Consider the following 22,022-nt stretch of genomic DNA (forward strand, 5'->3'; position numbering starts at 1 on the left):
ATAGAAGCAAATAACCCTGCTATCCAACTAGAATATATAGAAGAAAAACAAACTCCATTATATGCGGAAATGTTAAGACTGTAATGCGTGAATGAAAGAGAATTCAATATGAAATGACAGCCTGAAGTATTTTATGTACTATGGTCATATAAAAGTTAAGGCTAGAAAAAAAAATACGGTAGAGAGAAAAACAAAATAGTTTAGGTGCCATTTCTTGTATCGGAAATAAAATTAATGAATCTTCCTTTCTAAATTCGAAGAAATGAAGTATAAACCTAGAGCGTTATGATAAGGAAAACAAATTAATCCGCTATAACGCTAAATAATGGTCACAGGAAAAAAGACTTGGAATCCCTGAGGGAAATTGCAGTCTGTATAATGAAGACATTATAACAAAATGTAAAAGCTATGGAAACAATCTTCGTATCCAAAGTTTCAAATCAAAGAGAAATTGGAAGGGTCCAGAGAAACCTACCGAAAAATCTGTACAATGCACTCGTAGAGTAATAGATTCTAAACTATGCCCGTGGCTTAAAGGTTTTCATAGAAGTCGTCGAACCCTTGCGGTTACAGCCACAAAGAGTTGACTGAAAATTTAAATTAGGAAAGCGAAGACTTGGGGTTTACCCAATTTAAAATAAACTACTCACTAAACTAAGAGAAATGTAGATTAACTTTGTGAGAGGGAAAAATAACCCATTGAACAAAATCTTCAAGACCGAGCAAAAAACCCTTATCAGAGAGAAGTTAACCATAGAACTTCTTCGAAAACATTGGGAAATGAGGAATGATGGTAAATTACCTGTTGATTCCTGGTGGATGTTCACATCCCTTTTTGTGAGAAGTTTATATAGCAGTCATATTCCTTACAGCTTGTCATTTCAAAGGATTAGCAAGCCAGACCAAAAAAAATGATATGCCAAATACATCATACAAGCATAGAAGAGATGTTATTGTTACAAGAGAGTTTGTAAGAGAACGAGATTGCCTTTATACGCAGAGTCAGGGTCAACTATTAATAACATTTCCCTCCGGACAGAAGGAAAAATAGTCTACTTTGGAATGCCAGATGGTGAAACCATGGAACTGGGGGAACCACAAACACTTGTTATCTGCTCCGTAGGAGATGGAGAAATGTTGTAGAAAGTTCGGGTCAAAAACCCTCTTTCAGAGACGACATTTCGACAATCAAAAAGAAAAAACATGCAAAATACTAAGATGATTTTTGTGGTAGTCCATTAAAAACTCTCAGAAATCCTAAGTATAATGATAATCGTCAATTTCATACGATTATATCTGACTGTTGTCTCTTGAACACAGAGGAAAGAACTACGTGGCAGTCACAGTAGTCGTCTCGCCTAAGCTTGGAGTAATGCCACAAGCATGTTGATGGCTTCAGTGTAGATCAAAAGAACTCACCATAGTTAGGAACGAGTACACAGAGCTGAAAGGCTCCTCGCAGGGTTCTCTGCTTGTGATATAAGCTTTGATAGGGTTCCATACGCTGACAGGTGGTCAACATGCAAATATCTTTATGAACAAATGTCTAAATTAGTTGTTGGCTTAACATGGAACAGGCCCCAGAAAGAACTTAGGATAAGATGATATTGCAAACGTTGCCTCCACAGCCTACCACAGCGTACTTTGGATAAGATGAGATTGCCTCAATATTTTTGCATCGAGCAACGTGAAGGCTGCAATTGGCAGTCAACTAATTCATCCTTGAGGTATTTAGTACTTGTGTCACATGTGAGAATTTCTTTTTCCATGTATCATTGAAAATTTGTTATATGTTATCTAGATGTACTATTACAAATGATTTAATGAAAGGGTCTAGACATCATTCATCAATATCATGAAAGTTGCAATTGTATCACATAAACCTAAAGCTATTACTAACCACTCGTACAAACCTTGTCTTGAACATTGTCTTCCACATGTCTTCAACTTTGATTCTCACTTCATGGTAAGCTTGTTTAAGGACCACCTCACTAAATAATTTAGCTTGTTGTAGCTGATCTAAAAAGTTATCAATCCATAGTAGAGGATATTTATTTTTTATGGAAATTTTATTCAAGGCATGGTAGTCAATTAACATTATCCAACTTTCATCATTATTTGGCACCATGATGATGGGTGAACCACATGGTGATGTAGTGGTTCTAATGAATCCCTACATTATAGCTACTTCTTTCACTTCCTTTACTTCAATGATGGACTTCTTATACAGTCAAATGTTAGGAAATGATGACTTCGAAAACAACTAAATATTGTGCTCAACCCCTCCCTTGGGTGGTAGTCCCTGATGTTGTTGAAACACTTCTTTGTAGGTTTCAACCAATTGTTGTAATTGTTAGTTCTACTTGCCACCACATCCTTCCAAGAATGCCTTCATCTCTAGGTGTTTTCCTTCTCCTTAGCACTTTCCTTCTCTCAAAAAAAATTGAGACAAACTTCTTCATGATACCCATGATTATTTTAGCTTGATAATCAATGAATAAAGAGAGTTTTTCTTCATCTTTGTGTGCATTTATGGCATATGCCTTTCCATCCTTGATTAGCATATATTTATTTTCTCTCCTCTTAAATATGGTAACAAAAGTTGGAATTCATCCTTGGGATCATTGTTCTTTCTTCACCTTTTGAAAGGTTATTTTGTACCATGTTGGTCTCTATTAGAGAATTATCCTCAATTATGAAGACTATGAAGAATTTTGAATCATGTTGGATCATTATGGAACAAGTTTTAATAGTTTTTTTTAGATTAATCTTACTGAAAAGTTGTTAAGTTAATCTTGACTCAGTAAAATAGTTGTTAGGTCAACAATGATGGTTTTGGGAACATGGTTTTGGTGATTCGTGGCATTGAGCCTATGAGTTACATGTAATGAAGCCTTTAAAAGGCTTGGGGATACTTCATTGTAATGTTCTTAGAAGTGAGCAATGAAGGGTTGCTTGGTCAACTTGACTAGGTTTGGTCAAGTGAATAATAGATCTATTGCCTATTTTTTCTCATAAGGGTTTTCCAAGATAAATCACATGTGATTTGTGTGTCTTTTTTTATTATTTGTTATAATTATCGTTCTCTTATATTTTGAATTCTTGCATTACGAAATATTTTGGCTTCAGAGATACACCTTTATTTTTAAGGGTTTGGCTTGTTTTAGGTTTATGACAAGGTATTAACTAGAAGATTGCAACAATAAAGGGTAGATAGTGGCTAGGAAATATGCATTTTGATGTGAGAGTGATGATATCTAGTGTTGAGGTCATGGATTACATGTAATGAAACATTTAAAATGATTGAGGATACTTGATTATAATATGCTACGAAGTGAGTAGTAAAAACTCGTTTTGTCATGTTTGGTAAAAGGAATAATAGATCTATTTTTTTTTCCATAAAGGTTTTCCATTATAAACCATGCATGATTTATGTGTATACTGTTATAAATTTGGTTATTAGATAAGGGAAATCTCTTATTTGACACTCTCATGCACATTTGTTATCTTATACAAATGTGAAGTTTTTGAATGATAGTGGATATATAAAAAGTAAACTATTTATATATGTTTACTTTTAAAATTAATAAAAAAAATTAAATAAATAAATTAAATATAATATATATTTTTTATAATATTATATTTATATTTAAGTATGGTTGGAAAAAATATCAAAATTACTATAATGAAATCGTAAAAAAATAATTATAGATAAAATTATATTTACATTTTTAAAAATAAGAAGATATTAAATAGCAATAATGCTTATTTTTTATTTTTTCTTTAATTAAAGATTTTACAATTATTTTATGGGTAATGCTTATTTATTTCCATGTTTGTGGGCTTTTTCTAGTTAAAAAGTTTTGCACCAAAATACATTTCTTATAACTTGTGATAACAAGTATGACTAAAACACATGACGACTAAATTTATAAAGTTTAGAAAAGCAAAAAGATAACAGCTATCACTTCTTAAATACATCCAACTATTAATTACATTATTAAAATCTTAGAAAAGCAAAATGATAACCGCTATATTTAGAAACAAGAATATAGTTTGCATTCTTGAATACTTCTATCCGCTCTAAACCAAATCCAATTGTTGAATTAAAGAAATATTAATTAAATTCTTGAAACTTGAAAAAAAAAACAAAAATTAACAGCTAAATTTAGAAATCAAAATGCTAATTATATTCTTGAATACTTTAACGAAAACAATTAAATTTAAAAAAGCAAAAAAAATCTCCAAAAAAAATAAAAGAAGCCAAAATTTCAAACTTAGAAAGTGCACAAAAAATAAAAAAATCTTAACGAGTAAATTCAAAATGTGATTCCCATCCCAAACCATCGGATGAAACACATTAACTGATTGGAAACTTCTTTCAAATCACAATGATGTGATTATACCAAAAGAGAATCTCATTATGAATAAAAATTTACAATACAAAAATTAAAACTATTAATATAGTAACAACGTGAATTAAATAATAATAATGATTATTATATTAGTAAAACATAATACATAATATTTCAAATATATATTTTATTTATTTTCCAAAATAAATAATAAATTGAAATTAAAACCTATTTTGAAATATATAACAAAAAAAATCATAAAAAAAAAAATAAAAAAAATATCTAATTAATAAATAAAATCTATGTGTTATATCTATATTTAAAATAAATATATAATATATAGATATGAAGGAAAAAAAAAATACTTAAAACAAACACAACAATGGTCCAAAAATAAGGAAAGTAAAAAAGATGATAGTCCAAAAAAAATCCAGAAAATAAAAAAAGTACAAACCTAACAAAGAAACAAATCCAGAAAGTAAAAAGAATACAAACCTAACAAAGAAACAACAGTTAAAAAAAAAATCAAGAAAGCATAAAAGCAGATGAACAGGTGCTTATAATAAAGCTTTAGAATAAGAGGAAACACCATAAAATCAAGAAACCACAAAAGATAATAATCTTGTTGTTACAATAAAACAAAAAACTCAGGAAAAACAACGTGAGAAACCGAAAGTCTAAGCACGCATAAAAACAGATGAACCCGTGCTTATAATAAAGCTTTAGAATCAGAGGAACCACCATAAATCAAGAAAGCACAAAACCTGATAATCGTGTTGTTATAATAAAACAAAAAAACTCAAAAAAAACAACGTGACAAACCGAAACCTTAATCAAATCAAGAAATCACAAAATCAAAAGAGCACAAAAGCTGATGAGCTGAGTGAAAATAACGTTAAAAAGCAAAGAGAGAAAGAAACCGTAAACGCTCACAGAGCCATTACATATCTCATACAGCCATTAAAGCGTATCTCATACAGCCATTAAACCGTATGCATCTGTGTTTCCAGGATGGCCTTTGTCCATTCTGTGCGGCGGTGTGTCGATCGAAGTCGTTGTTGCTCAAGCCGAAATGGGCTAAAGCGAATTCAAAAAGATGGCTAAGCGATTTCGATAGATTTTAAATTGGATTTAACGCGCAAATATGAGGTTCTGCTGTTCAAATATATGGTTGTTCTGTGCTCCAAATTAGGTAAATTATTTTTACAAATTCAATGCAGTTTTACATTTTTTTAGTTTCATTTTAGTTTTGTTTAACTTCTTTTTTTTATTCCAATTCGTTTTTACCTATTCTGATTATATTTCATATAGTCATTCTTGATGTCAATTCAGTGTTTATCTATTTTACTATATTTCAACAGTCGTGGTTCACCATGAATCCCATTTAGTTCGAAGTACATTTTATTATTACTGATTCTTATTCATTGTTCTGTTCCACTCTCTCAATCCATCAAAACCCTAGTCCTTTCATTTATACAATGTCATTCATTAATGTTAATTTCTTCTGGATTTCGTTTTGGTGGGATTTTGTTTTGTTAATCTCGGCCTCTTAGAATGAGGTCGTTTTGTTAATCTCTTTTTTTTAACAAGAAATTTTTTATCCAGAAAATCTAAAATTCTCTTATGGCCTTTTTTGTATATATTAAAAATGCATTTAATTGTGATTATGATTAAATTTTTATGTGTTATAATTATATATCTATTTATTTATTCTTCATTGTAAAACCCCACTCAACGGCATTCAATTGTGTTTATGATCAAATATATATTTTTGGTATAAGGTAATATTAATTTATTATTGTATTTAGTATGGAAATGTATATTTATTTCACCTACATTTAATTATTGCATAGTTATTATTTTTATAAAAAATGCTCATGTTACGATGTATTATTTATAAAAATTTGCTAGAATGTATATTTTTAGTTTTAGTTTTTTAAATTGCACTTTAAATAGCATAAAGGGGTGTAATTATTTTATTAATATTGTAAAATGGATTTCAAGTTTATAATGTCTATAAAAATGTATATTATGACCATATATGTTTGTTAAAAGAAGTAGTTTCACTTAATGCTAAGTAATGTTAAGTGAAGTCAAGTTTATAAATTTGACTTAAGATTTAAGTTTTAGGCTTAGGATTATGCAAGGGAGGGAGGAAAGGAGGGAGGCAGTGATGGTGACAAAGAGAGGGATAAAGGGAGACTTAGACAGATGTTAAGAGAGGGAGAGAGGAGAGGGAGAGAGTCAAGGGGGAGAGAGAATGAGAAAGAGGATGAGAAATGGAAAGAGAGAGGGGGAGAGGGAGAGAGAGGAATAAAAGGAAAGAGGGAAGGAGTATTCAGAGGTAAAATGGGAGAGAGAGACTGAGGAGATATTGAGAGAGAGGGGGGGATAGAGAGAGAAAGGCTTAAAGAGAAAAAGGGAGAGAGTAGGAGAGAGAGGGAGAGCGAGCGAGGAGGAGGGGGAAAAAGAGGGCAAGGAGAGAGAGGGAAGTCAATACTGAAAGTGGGAGAGGGGGGAAGGAGTGGTAGTGAGAGTGAGACAAGGAGAGAGAAAGCGAGAAAGGGAGAGACAATAAGAGAGAGAAAAAAGAGAGAGAGAGTGAGGTAGAGAGATAGATGGCGAGAGGGAGAGCAAGAGAGAGAAGGAGAGAGGGAGGGAGAGAGAATGAATAAGAGATGAGTGGGAGGGGAAATGAGAGAGGCAGTGAGCAAGACAAGGTGGGAAAATTCAAGTGGGGGAGAGAGGGGAAGAGTTTTACATGGGGAGAGTGAGGAGGATATAATGTGAGAGACAGTATGCGAAAGAGACATTTTGAGAGTGAGAAAGAGGAATATTGGGAGAAAATGAGAGAGGCGGATAGCAAGAGCAAGGGAGATAAAGTGAGGGGAAGAGAGAAAGAGAGAGGGGAGAGGAATGGACTGCAAGAAAGAGGAGACAAGGGGGAAGGGAGGAGGAAGTACAAAGGGAGTGAGCAAGAGATAGAGACAGATAAACAGGGTGGGAGACAAAGAGAGAAATGGAGAGGGGTAAAGAGAGAGTATGAGAGAATGAGAGGGTGATATATTGATAGAGAGAGAGAGAGATAGAGAAGGATACAATGTTAGAGAGAGAGTCAAAGAGAGACATAGTAGGAGTCAGAGAGAATGCCTGAGAAATAGTGTGAGAGAGAGATAGCAGGAGTGAGAGCTGAGAGCAAGAGTTATAGGGAGTGAGAGAGATAAAGAGAGAGGGACAAAGGGTTGGAATGAGGGAGGGCCTATTTTGACCCTTCAACATTCTTTCACAATATATTCATACACATTTTTCATTTATTTATCATCTGAAGTGATATTCTCATTGCCATTTATTGCAAAATAGATTTTTTGAACTAGAACCTCTCATCTTTGCTCATGAACCTCTATGGCCTAACTCCCATGGAGAGAACCATGAATTTATGCTAAAACCTTGAGTGTTGAATTTTAAACTTTTTGTTGTCTTCCACATAGAATTTTCACAGATAAGGAAGAGGACAAGGGGGTTTCACTTTGTTTGAGTCAATCATTGAAAATTTTAAACCAAAAGAAAAAAATTTATGGGGTTTCATTTTATCCATTTGATGTTAAGTCCAGTATTTGTCGATTTTATTTTCATTGGGAACTACATCCCATGATTTTATTTTTATATCATGTATGAGTACGATAGGAAGTGTTTCTATATATTATATTATTGTTTTACATTGTAAGAAAAGAAAATATGGGATTTCATTTTATTCATTTCATGTTAAATCGAGTATTTGCAGATTTTATTTTCATTGAGAATTAGTTCCCATGATTTTATTTTCATATCATGTATGAGTATGATAGTAAATGTTTCTATATATTATATTATTGTTCTACATTGTTTAAATAGATCGTTAATGATTTTAAATTAAATTAGAAATGCAAAAGATATGGTTTTATTTAATTTATTTGTTTATAAATAATGGTGTTTTTAATTTCACTGTCTAGGAAACATGATCCTTTTGGGAGAGAACCATGAAATTATCCTCAAAGCATTCCAGTGTAAGATTAAAGTTTGGGTTTTTTGAAGCTTTAATTTTTTTTTATTTCCACATATAAGTTTTATGAATAAGGAAGAGGACAAGTGGGTTCTAATTTGTTTCAATCTATTATTGAAAAATTTAAATGAGAAGAAAAAATATGGGGTTTCAGTTGATTCATTTGTTTTAAGTCTTAGTTTGTGGAATTTATTTTTACTGTAAATTACTTCCTATGATTTTATTTTCATAGAATGTATGAGTATGATAGGAATTCTTTCTATATATTATAGTCTCATTTTACTTTGTTTAAATTGATCATTAATAATTTAAAATTAGAAAGGGAGAAAACATGGTTTTATTTAATTTTTGTTTATAGATGATGTTGTTTTTAATTTCACCTTGTGTAGGAAACGTGGTTCTATTAGGATATATATATATTTTTTATATCAAAAAAATTACTTTGTTTCAGTGTCATTTGATCTATTTTATGTAAATTTATGTTGTTCAATTTGTATGAGTATTCGACAAAGGAATTGTCTGACTTGGTTAATGATTTTGTAGGTCATGTATATGCTTATACACCATGAAATGAATATTGTGTGATTATTTTCTGAGAAACTTATTTATTTTAAATGACTTTTTAATTTGGTTTATTTTTAGTGAAATTATTTCATTGAACATGTGTGAGTCTGTGGAGGAATATTTGAATGAATCATTTTCTAGTTATTTATTTTTTCCTTAATGATATTGGGAAACATATTTAGGCTATTTTTCTAAAGAACCCTTGAATATTTGATATTGAGTGATATTTATTTAAATATTTTAAATTAATATATTACAAATATTTGTTAATGATATCGATTCCCTTTCCACTAAGAGTTTGTTGTTGAAATTTAACATTGGTATTGGAATTTGGTTTTTTGAGAAACTTTGTTGCATTTTCTTTCCACCAAAACTTTATAGGTAATGCTATGGAGGTGTACCAACCTAGATCTATCAAGTACTAAGAGGGATCAAATATTTCGAGATAAAAACGTCTTTTGTGGTTGCAAAATTAAAGAAAGGTGTGCAACTTGAAAGATATTATCACTTTATTCGCTTAACAAGTTTGAATTTAAGATGGATGCATGATATTTTTTATAGCACATGTATTATAAGGAAAGTATGGATCTTTATGAAGAATGAATTGATGTCTTCTAACATTTAAAATTAATTTATATAACATGAAAATGTTAAGGGTGTTGAATATAATTTTAAATCACATAAAGTCATATAAATAATATAAATAATTCCGATACATAGAAAGTAAAGTTCCTCATATTTCTTTACCACATTAAATGGTGATAAAAATGCAAAAACTATTACGAAATTTTAGATAATTTTGTTTAGTTTCCAACGACCTTGATAAAATTTTAAATATAATTCCTTCAATTTTCATGACCTTTCGATTGGATTAGATGATCAAAAATACAGTTCAAATAACAACATAAATAACTAATAAAATATTTTCTTTACCTGAGATTCATCAAAAACATTGAAAATATAGATGTTGACTGTTTCAGAGAAGAGGCATAAAACAAAATATTTTGTTTGGTATTATATTATTTTGTACTAATATAAATATATTTGATCATAAAATTCATCCTTTATAAAGAGGGTTTCAATTTCATTTTTATGTCGATATTTCGACTAAACTAGATTTATGGCTAGTTTAAAACAACAGATTAACAATTAAATTTTATTACCTCAAAGAATCCCTACATTGCACAATCTAGACCAAGATGCATGTTTCCTCTCTAGTCATCCCTCTATAGTTTTATCTAGTATATATCTATATATATATATATATATATATATATATATATATATATATATATATATAGATATATATATATATATATATATATATATATATATATATATATATATATATATATATATATATATATATATATATATATATATATATATATATATATGATTGGTATACTCTCTCCCTCTACAATGTTTGTTTCTATTTGGTGGATATCTTGTGACAATAAACAATTACTGGCCACTGAGTTCAAAGATCTACAGTTTCCCAGAAGTTCAACACCACTCATAAAATTTTCTTGTTCATTATTATTGTTACTTGAAGGATAGTAATAGACATGAAAGAACTCATTTTTTTTTTTTTTTTTTTTTTTAACTGTAACGGTTATGGAATTTTATTGAATCTGGTGGAAAAGGAGAGGGGCTTTGCCGAGGCAGCCCTGCTTACAACTTGCTTGTGCTTCTAATACAGCTGCTGAAACAAACTATTATGGAGGAGTTTCTATGAAGCTATCCTCATTGATGAAGAGCCGCCCTCTAACCAGTGCGCTTCCTTTGTTTGCCATCAAGTCCGCTTCACTGTTGGAAGTTCTGAGAATATGATATAATTTGGTGGTTGTAAAGTATGAAAGAGCTCTTTTTAGTCTTTCCAGAGTTCTGTTGAGGCCTGCATTTCGGAATAACTCTCCATCCCTCAACTTCTTTATTAGAATCTCCGAGTCTCCAAAGATCTGGATATCCTTGACCCCTTTTGCTCTGGCAATTTGGCAGGCTTTAAGGAGGTTGAGAAGTTCTGCTTGATTGTTGGTCTTCACGCCGAGGCCCCAGTAGAAAAAATCTCTGGAGCGCCCTTCAGGAGAGAAGATGATCCCACCGGCGCCCGAGGGGCCAGGGTTACCTTTAGAAGCCCCGTCAAAGAATATTGTATGAATGTTTTGAGCTCTCCACCACTTCTGGAATGTTTCATCTGCATCTCTTTTCTTCCAGGTTGGGTGCTCTAGATTAGGTGCAAAGAGAGTTTTCCTGTTTTGCAATGTAAGCTTTCCCATCCAACGCTTCTCAACCTGCTGTAGAGTTGCATCTTCTTTATAGTACTGTTGCTGCACCGTCTCTAGGAGAAGAGATCTAGCCTTGGCTGCTACCTGCAAAGAAGTTAACTGGTGTTCCTTGAAGACCTTCTGATTGCGGGCCAACCAGATTTTCCAGCAGACGAACTTGGGCAGCGCATTCCAAATTTTATTCCAAATCGATTTTTGCTGAATGTGTCGAGGGTACCGACGGCTCCATTCAGAAAAGAGATCCGGAATTGTTATGTGAGCCGGGGAGGTTATATGTAGATCTTGCAGCGTATGTTCCCAAACTGCCTTTGCAAATTGACAGTCGATAAAAAGGTGTTGCACAGTCTCGGCGTGGCTTCTACAGAGGGCGCACCAATGAGGGCCGGCAAAACTTCTTTTTGCAAGGTTATCACCTGTTAGGATCTTATTATGGATCAGGGACCAGACAAAAAAATTGATTTTCGGAAGAGCAGTGGGAGCCCAAATGTTTTTCCAAAGCGCTGGACTGTGCTTGCTGTTTCCTTTTATTTGATATGCTTTGTATCCTTCCGCAGCAGAGTAATCGCCAGAATGGCCCCAACCCCATCGATCTGTCATTGCTCTGTGGATCGGGGCGGCCTCTTCGAGTTGCTCCATGAAGATGTTCAGTTGATGCAGTAGATGGGCTGGTGGTGCAGGGATTGCCCAACCTGTCCAATCGCCTTGCTGGTCCCATTCAGATATGTCATAGAGACTTGTCTTCCCGGTAGAGGTTAACCACTCTATTAAACCTGCGATTTCTTCATTTTCCTTTATGGCATCTCGCCCCATTATCCTATCATTCCAGATGCTGGTTTTCTTGCCATTCCCCGGTATTCTGTAGATTTTACTATTGAAAATTTTGCTGCTCTTGAGACAGAGTTTCCACAAAAGAGTGCTGTTGGCTGTGTGGTCCAATCGAAGGTTTCTTAACTCATCACTGGTAGTGTATTTTGAGCGAAGAGTGGCGCTGACAGGGTGACTTGGCTCTTTATACATTTTCCACAGGATCTTACTGCCTAGAGCAAGATTAACCAGAGAGGGATCTTTGATTTGGAGACCTCCTTCATCGAAAGGCTTCTTGACTGTTTCCCAGTTGACCAGGTGCAGTTTCTTGTCGTTGCCCCTGCCCCCTTGCCAGAGGAAATTCCTAAGAAGAGAGGAGATTTGGTCCATGATATTTCTGGGAGCAAGCAGAAAGGCAGCTTGGTAAATTATTAAAGAGGAGAGCTGTGATTTGATTAAAACAACCTTACCTCCTTTTGTCAGCCAATGGCCTCCCCATTTCGAGATTTTGGCTTTGAATTTGCAGATTATGTCACTCCACAGCGATCTTTTGTTCACTCCTGAGATTATAGGGAGACCGAGATATCTGATGCTCTCCCATTGTGAATGCCCTTTGAATCCAAGAGTGTTGGCTATGTTAATGAGTTCCTGGTGGTTTGTATTCCAGCTGAAGACTTCGCTTTTGCTTTCATTTACCAATGCTCCTGAGACTTTGCAGTAGCTCCTAATGACCTTGCCAAAGGCTTTTGCAATTCTGATTGAGGCACCCCCCAGAAGAATCGAATCATCTGCAAATAAAGCATGGTTTATGGGGCTTAATCTACTGGTGATTTTGAGGCCCGGGATGGAGCCTGACAGTCTTTCATCTTCGAGTTTTCTGCTTAATGCTTCTGCCATTATGATGTAGAGATAGGGAGAGAGAGGGCATCCCTGCCTGATGCCTCTCTTCGCTTTAAAGAAGTTTGCAGGTCTGCCATTTATGAGAGGAGCTATCCATGGATTGTTCATGCAGGCTTTTAGAAGATTAACAAACTGAATGGAGAAGCCAAAGGACAGCAAGACTTTGCTGAGAAATTCTCTATTAACTCTGTCGAACGCGTTTGCCATATCTAGCTTTATTAACATGCCTTTCTCCTTTCTCTGCTGGCTTGTGTGGATGGTCTCTTGAACTTGGATGACGTTGTCGAGGATGTGTCTACCCTTCACAAAACCTCCTTGAGATGTTGAGATGATTCTAGGGAGCAAGGGCTTCATTCTATTGGCCATCAGCTTTGCCAAGATCTTATAGGAAGCATTACATAAGGAAATTGGCCTGAATCTGGCAAACGTTTCCGGGTTAGATTCCTTGGGGATCAGAGCTAAGTAGGTTGAGTTGGTGCTACCACCTACTTTGGCTTTTGACATGAATCCCCTTACCATCCTTTGGAGGTCATATTTTATTATGTCCCAGCAGACTTTGTAGAAGTGAATGGAAAAACCGTCCGGTCCGGGGGCCTTGTCAGAGTCCATGGACCAGATGGTTTTGATAATTTCTTCCTCTGTGACAGGTTTACATAACTCTGCATTGTTCTCAGGCGAAATTAAGGAGGGTATGTGATTGAGAAATTCTGCTTCCTCCATTTCTTCACCTTGATCATCCGAGCTGAAGAGATTCTGAAAGTGTTGTTCTGCAGCTTCTTTGACTTGTTGATTGCCCTTGCAGATTTGGCCCGTCATAGTCTTTATTTCTGTTATGTGGTTCCTAGACAATCTAGCCCTGTACTGCCGGTGGAAAAAAGAGGTGTTGCGGTCCCCTCCTTTTAGCCACAGGCTCCTTGATTTTAGTCTCCAATATTCTTCCTCGTTTCTGAAAGATTTATAGGCTGCTCTCTGCGCTCTAATGTCCTTTTCCAAGAGGTTTTCATTAATAATTTTGCTTTCCATATTATTTTGCAGGGAATGCAGGGCCTGGACAGCTGCAACTCTTAGAGAGGTGGGGTTGGGCGCTGGCTTCTTGATCCATTCTTTCAAAGCTTTTTTAGTGAGCTTCAGTTTTTGCTCCCAAACAAAGCTTGGGGATCCTGCAATGGGGGTGTTCCAGGATGCTTTCACCGTGTCCATAAAGCCTTCTCTTTCAATCCACTGAGGAGAGAATCGAAAGGGAATGGGGCCCAAGTCTTCTTCATCTTCTAGGCAGAGCTGAACTGGCTTGTGATCCGAGGACAATTTGGGCAGGATTTTTGATGTTATGATTTTCTTGTTCATGAGGAGAGATTGCACTAGAAAGTGATCGAGCCGAGCAGAGATGTGGTCTGTTCCAGATCTATTATTTGACCAGGTATATAAACCGTGTATTGGGTTAAAGTCATGAAGATCCCAAGTCTGAGCGATTTCCTCCACAACGCCCACCATAGGGTCCTTGTGATCAGTGCCTCCTCTTTTTTCTTTGGCTTTCAGGACAATATTGAGATCACCCGCGAGGATGATGTTGTTAGGGGCTTCCTGTTCGAGGAAATCTGCCAAAGACTTCCAACAGTCTCTTTTTTCTGAATAGTTAACTGGAACTTAAAGATTGACCAAAGAGATAGTTAACTTACTTGAAGTGTGGGTGAGTTCTGTGTAGATCCAGTGCAAGGTCTCATGAGTGCTAATCAGCTGGAATAGTTCTCCATTCCAGAGCGTTGCCAGGCCTCCCGAGGATCCCCGAGCGCTGACAGCTATGCCTGAGTTCTTCTTCCATTTTGAGTTTCCGGTTTCTAGCAGGGCTTGTCCTGCTATCTTAGTCTCTTGGAGCATGAGGATATCTGCAGGTTCCGATTTTAGAAGGTCTTTTACTGCTTCGACTTTTGCGGGGCTCCCCAGTCCTCTGCAATTCCAAGAGACTAATTTCATTATTTACCTATGCTTGGGGTGGAACCGCCCTTGGAAGTCCTGGGCCTGTTACTTCTCCTGATTGTCATTTCTATCGTGGATTGGCTCCCTTGGGTTTTGAACCTTTCTGCTTCTTCTTCTCTTTTTTCTTTACGGGATTTCCTTCCTGGTCTTTTTAATGGCCTCTCATAGAGTTCTTCTTCTGAAGACTCAGAGCTTATAGCTGGCTTTTTCTTCGCGATGTCAGCATACGTGGGACTTGAGGGGCTGCCTTGGTTGGCTTCAATGTGGATTTCACCTCCTGCCTCTTTGCTTTTTGGTGAGGTTTCCTCAGGATTCTCATTAGCCTGAGCTTTGGTCGGCAGATCTGGTTGCGCCTCCTCAGATCCTTTTTCGTTATCTCCTGTTTCCTGAGCTGGGGTATCATTGTTCCTGTCACTTGTTGGAGCGCTTTTTCCTGAGTTTTTCTTTGCTTGGACTGATCTTTGGACTAAGGTCCATTGTTCTCCATTCTGTTTCTCAACCTGTTCCTCTGCTTTCTTCTTACAGTTCTTGGCGAAGTGGCCATAGCCATGACAGTGTCTGCATTTAAATGGGAGCTGTTCGTAATCAAGCTCTTGGATGTGAGACCAACCTGCCACCGTGAGCTTGATCGCTTCCGGCAATCCTTCTTCGAGATCCACTTCGACGCAGATGCGCGCACAAGAGTATTGATCTCTTCTTACTGCCTGATCTATATACTTGCCTAGAGCGTTCCCAATGGTCTGGAACGATTTTTGGTTCCAGCAGTGAAGGGGCAGATGGGGAAGTCTTACCCACACCGGTACCGCGGATGGAACATCTTGAGTGGGATCAAAATCTGGATTCCATTGATTTAGATAGAGTCCCTGCGGCCCCATGAAGTAGGGGCCGTTTCTGAATATTAGGCTTCTGTCTTCTGAGCATTCAAAGACAAAGACGAAGTACCCTTTGCCCACGAAGTAACTCTTCACACCATTTTTTATGAGAGATTGCCAGTTTCTTTGGGTCCATTCCTCCACAGATTTGGGAGAGGGCCATAGGCCTGTAAACTGGCCAATGAGGCCTTTTTCAGACAGGTTCAGAGCGGCTTTGCAGGTATCCTCCTCTGGCAGGGCAACAGAAGGGATCGATTCCAACCTTTTAATGAATTTTTGCTGGGTCAGTGAAGGTTGCCGAAGTGATCCGTTCGCTATCAGATTCTTGAATGCTGAAACTTCAGGGGGCGGATCCGGTGGGGGAGAAGGGCCCTCAGGGGCCTCCATCTGATTGCAGAGGGAGGGGGGGAGCTGTGCGCTGGGGCGCAGCAGCCAGAACAGGGCGGCGGGCTCAGAACCCTAGCTGCGGGCCGAGCTCTGAAATCCGCAGGCGGTCATCGTTCAAAGTAAAATCAATAGACATGAAAGAACTCATTAACAAGTTACTAGCTCACCAAATAATTTTTAGGAGCTTTTCTATATCTCAACGAGGATCTTCTACATTTTTAGTGATGGTATATCTTCTTTTTGTCCATAGCTATATAAATATGAAATTGTACACATTGGTGTTACAATTCATGGAGTGAAATCATATCATATGTAGCTAAAGGATAGACAAAATGTATTTCACACAGAGACATAAACTATCATAATACCTACACATATCCCTTATCTAGGGATTTAGAGCACCAATCATTCAAACAATACAATTTAATATGTAATTCCATTTATTCGTATTATCTTCTGGGATGTTTTTATAAAAAACAAATTTGAAAGGTTGTTAATATCCTCTCCTCTTATTGTTTCACTTATCCCTAGTTCAGTGATTAATAATTTCATAAATGAAACAAGAAATTGGTTGGTTCTTATATATGATAGATGTTTGTTAGTCGATATCTTGGTTTCTTAAAAAGGCGAGGGAAAATTTCTTTCTTTTTTAGTGTCTTATTTTTATAAGCTTACAAAAGAGCATGTTTAGTCTCAAGGATTATTTAAATAACAATTGCTTAAAAACCTAAATTTAATATAATTTTTAACATAAATTTAATGTAATTGTAGAAATTGTGTTTAAATTATCGTGTATTCATTAAAATTTATTTAAAAATTTTAATCCAATTGTATCCATTACCTTTATAAAAATATATATATGTTTTTTTTTTCAAATATAGATTATAGATTGAGAATGGATCTTTCTTGATATATGTTGTACCAATCTAACTCTAAAGTACAGATAATCAATCAATCCACACACACACACACATATATATAAATACTTATGTTCTTTTCTGTATACTAAGACAAATTCCAAGTAAAATATGATAAAAACATTTCATCATTTATTTTATTATCATTCTCTAATCTGATGAATGTTTGTAACAAATTTAGTGCCCTATTTCTATCATTCCATTCAGTTGTTTAGTCATTAAAATTTTCCATATGTATCATTCTTTATAAACTAGTGATCTCTCTTACATGGTTGAGCTCTTAGTAGAACAAATAATGTTCCAATGTAAATAAGGTCGATAGTTTTCCACGTAGTAGAGTAATTTTTTCGGGGTAATATTTAGAGTGGGTTAATATTCCATTTCTTTTGAAGGCAAAATTAAAAACGAAACATAGTTGTCAATTTTTGCATTTTTTTTAATTTATTTGCTCAATGTTTATACTTTAAAATTCTTTTAACTTAAAAATCATTAAAACTCTCAATATTTTTGCGAAAAACTTTTACCTAATGCATATTAGGGAGTGCTAATATTAGCTAAGGTTTATAAGCTTTAAAATAAATTTCCTTCCTTTAAATTTTAAAAACATGACTTTAGTTACTTGTGAAAATATATAAAAGAACTAAGTGAGTAAAAGAGAAGAAGAACATGGGGCATTGTTTAATAAAACTAACATATGGGGAATAACTAACAAGGGATAAAGTTGTGGATCATTTAATGTTTGCATATTGTCAACCTTTGTGACATAGTACTGATGAAAATCCTCAATGCGAAGGGTGTGTATATTTCATGATATTTTTTGTTTGATATGATGAAATAAAATTTAGGATATATAAATGTAATTATATTACAATTTAGGGAAATCAAAATTTGATGCTTCTTTTATTTCGTTAAATTTTTTTTGTGCATGTCCAAGTTTATTTCACATAGATGGATTCTTTTGATCAAAAGGAGAACTAAGGAACTTTTCATTGTACATATATAATAAAAATATGATCATTTTTCATAGAAGAGTTGCAATAGAAGGTGATGAAGGTGTTACCTATCCTAAACAATGTGTATTGTTGAACAATTATCTCCTTGTTAACAAAAATTATTACCTTTCCCATTGAGAATAAAAACATGATAAATTTTTGAATAAAGCTAACATATGGGGAATAACTAACAAGGAATAAAGTTGTGGGTCATTTAATGTTTGCATGCTTTGAGCCTTTGTGACATAGTACAGATGAAAATCCTCAATTGGAAGGATGTGTACATTTCATGATATTTTTTATTTGAAATGATGAAATACAATTTAGGATGCATAAATGTAATTATATTACAATTAAGTGAAAGAAACAATGGATGCATATTTTATTTCGTTAATTTTTTTTATCCATGTCCAAGTTTATTTTACCTTCATGGATTCTTTTGATCACAAGGAGAACTAAGGAATTTGTAATTTTACATATATAATAAAAATATGAACATTTTTAGTAGAAGAGTCCCAATAGGAGGAGATGTAGGTGTTACCTATCCTGAACAATGTGTATTGTTGAAAAATTATCTCCTTCTTAATGAAAAGTATTACCTTTCCCATTGAGTGTATATCTATTTTATTAGATTTCCATATATTTTAATGTTTTTCCTAAAATATATTTATTAATTTGTCAATAACCATAAAAAATATATTTTTATATTTTAATACCATTCTCTTCCAAACCACTTGGAAGACATCTTGCATATCTCACATTCATTCAAAGAGAGCTTTTAGTGAATAATGAGGTTAGTGAAACATTAATATGTGTATAATGGATTCATGCATATTTTTATTTGTATCCTTTAAATTATTTTTCTAAAAATTCCTTTTATTTCAATACACAACCTCAAGATTTAACTTAGAATTGATTAGACAAAATGAAAACAAAAACAAAACAAAAAATTTAATATTAAAAAAATTCTTATTATATATATATATATATATATATATATATATATATATATATATATATATATATATATATATATATATATATATATAAGCATGATCGACAACGAGAGAACTATGTTTTTCATATCAAAAATTTATTTGTTTATGAAAATTTATATTTTTTATTATTTTTTTATGTTTATGAAGAAATATTTCAATTTGATTTTGTAGACACATGTATTACCATAAGTTTTTTTCCAACTATTACATTAATAGTAAACTAAAATAATGGTAATTTTTAAATTTTTTTTGTTTTAATTTTTTTTTGTTATTGTTTTTCATCAGGCCTCTTTAAATTTGTCAAAAAATGAAGCATTATGTTTAAGAGGAAAATAAATGAAAAATACCATATGAATTAGAAAATTTCCAAATAATATGCCATTGGATAAAATATTCCTTTGTCACAAATTTTTCTCTAATTTCACTAGGGTACAAAAAGTTGGTCAAAAAAATTTGCATAAGACTTACTGGAAATGTGTATTTTAAGACCTCGAAAGCCCAATCATGCTTGGAGAGGTTAAATGCTAGATCGAGCTCATAAATTTTCAATTCAAATATATTAATAAATCTATTTTCTTAGAACTCAAGAAGCTTGATCGGCCACTTACAAATGGATGGCTGGATTGGGTGGTTAAACTACTTGATCATGTGCTCTTTTTTTCACCTAAATACTCCCTCTGTTCCCAAAATGTGTAACCTAGATCCATGCTATTCATCTATGCTACATCATAAAGAAAATCCTTCTCCATTGATGGTCCATCATCATAACTGAAAAGCATTCCATGGAATCCATTTCTCGTTATTCAGTACAAAAAATGGTAATGTGCATGCATGATGGTGTTGATAAAGAGGATAACGGAAAGGCATATAGACAATAACATATAACACTTATTTCTAATCTCTTTTATCATGTGAAAGTAGGTATGGACTGAATATTCAACTAGCATTATCACTAAAGTTAGAAAAAATTCAAAACATATAAAATAAATATTTTTGAAAATTTGATATTAAAGGTTTTTTTTTTTTTTTTCCACGTAGTCTAACTAATATAAAAAATGGCCTTTTCATTGAATTTTATCTAGCTAATTTGAAACAATGAAAGATCACAATATTTCTTGAAATTGTATTGATGGATTCTAATGAAAAAGCCAATATCTCTATAAGTAAGACCGTACCTTTTTTTCAAATAATTTTCAAATAATATTTATTTATTAGAAATAATATTATTTATATTTAGTGTTTTATTTTTCATGATGGTCTCTCTGAAATATTTTATTCCATCAATAAATAGTGCTTTCCATTGTGCGGAGTGATTCATAATACAATAATATTAAATTATAAATTAGATTCGGCTAAATAAAAAATGATATATTCTATATTTATATTAACTAATATAATTTATTATTATAATCTTATTGATAATTAATAAAAAAAAATATTATTTATTTATTATTATTGTAAAATATTTTTAGTGTTGATGCAAAGTCTTAATCCTAGTTGAAAACAACTCCGAATATATAATTTTTTATAATATTATTAACTAGTGTAGATAATTATTATAATTTTTTAAGAATTAGTCTATATGTATAAAGAATATCATGCATAAAATTATTATGCAAACCGTTTTATATTTTGTTAATAGACCATGTAATAATAGATTGCAAGGATTGTTTCAATATGGACATGTCTAGGAATAAATTGAAGATATGTAATCATTTATAGGTTAGACCAAAAATAAGTGATTCACACCTCCATAGTAATGCTTGAGAACAACAAATTTTGGAGATTAGTTGGTCCATCTTAAGCATTACAATTATTGAAAGAAGAATATAATTTGAAGTAGAAAAGTTATTTATGTTACCTTTAATATTCTATTCAAAGTTTAAATGATTCGTACCAACTAAACCTTTTTACTTGATAAATTTGGTTGTCATATTCAACTTAAAGATAGAGAACGAGGTATATCCATTGACAAAATACACCAAAATATAAAGATGTCAAAAAGAAAAATTTAAATACTCTGACTAAAGTCTATGCACAAGAAGTTTATGGGTTTATATGCGAAGTACATTTTATTGAATTTATTGTTCTTCCACATTTAAGTTATGTTCTAAATTATTAATTATAAAAAAGTTACTATATGTGAATTTCAAGCTACCATTTATGTAGAAATGGGTTCTATATTTTATGTTTTACTTTGAAACTGCCAATTTTTTACTTTAAAAACATGTAGATTTTATTTTTGAATTTAATTTAATTTTTTTTTCTGTTTTTCCATCAACACTTCCGTCATTTAACTTTGAAATTGGCAATCTTTTATCTCAAAAACAATTAAATGGTTTTTTTTTTTAAATTTACTTTTCAATTTTTTATTTTCCATTTTTTAAAATTTAAAAGTTAATTATTTTGGTTTGTTATTTTTTTAATTTAAAGTTTTCTGTGAAGCTTTCAAAAATGTAATTAATATTCTCTTTTCTAAATTTAAGTAACTTTCTAAATTTAGATAACTTTTTGCTTTTTTCCGCTGTTATAATGGATATTTTTTGAATTCACCCCTAACATTTAGTTAACGGAGTGTAGTGGAATTGCAGCCGTTTCGGCGGATGTCACAATGGGGATCTCTTCAACTTGTGCATTTAGTTAAGAGATGACGGAGGAATTCAATCCGTTTCCTTCATAGCGGTTTCCTCATTCTTAAAGGCAGATTTCAAAATAGCAATCTCTCCCCATTGTTTTAAGATGTGCCCAAATCGATCTACAATGTTGTCGCCTATGTATTGTCAGAATGAATATATGAAGGTCGTGTGTTCGATCCACGCTGCTCTGTATGTATTGCATATGTATTGTCAGACTGAATATATGAAGGTCGTCTGTTTGATCCACGCTCCTCTGTTTCTTTGTCGGGAGAGCATCAGGCTAAGTATATCAAGGT

At 33.3% G+C, this 22,022-nt stretch overlaps 1 protein-coding gene across 1 annotated transcript; it reads right to left on the minus strand.

Annotated features, from left to right (window-relative positions):
- Positions 1 to 10,676: 10,676 nt before the first annotated feature.
- On the minus strand, positions 10,677 to 16,183 carry LOC149153609 (uncharacterized). Its single transcript, XM_089443870.1, has 3 exons — positions 15,084 to 16,183; positions 14,627 to 14,895; positions 10,677 to 14,545 (listed from the first exon to the last, which is right to left on the minus strand). Exons 1-3 carry the CDS (start codon positions 16,181 to 16,183, stop codon positions 10,677 to 10,679), a joined length of 5,238 nt encoding a protein of 1,745 aa, XP_089299996.1.
- Positions 16,184 to 22,022: the final 5,839 nt, after the last annotated feature.

Source organism: Pinus tabuliformis, chromosome 9 (assembly GCF_031772625.1).
Source record: "Pinus tabuliformis cultivar Carrire ecotype Pingquan chromosome 9, CPIR1, whole genome shotgun sequence".
Taxonomy (NCBI): domain Eukaryota; kingdom Viridiplantae; phylum Streptophyta; class Pinopsida; order Pinales; family Pinaceae; genus Pinus; species Pinus tabuliformis.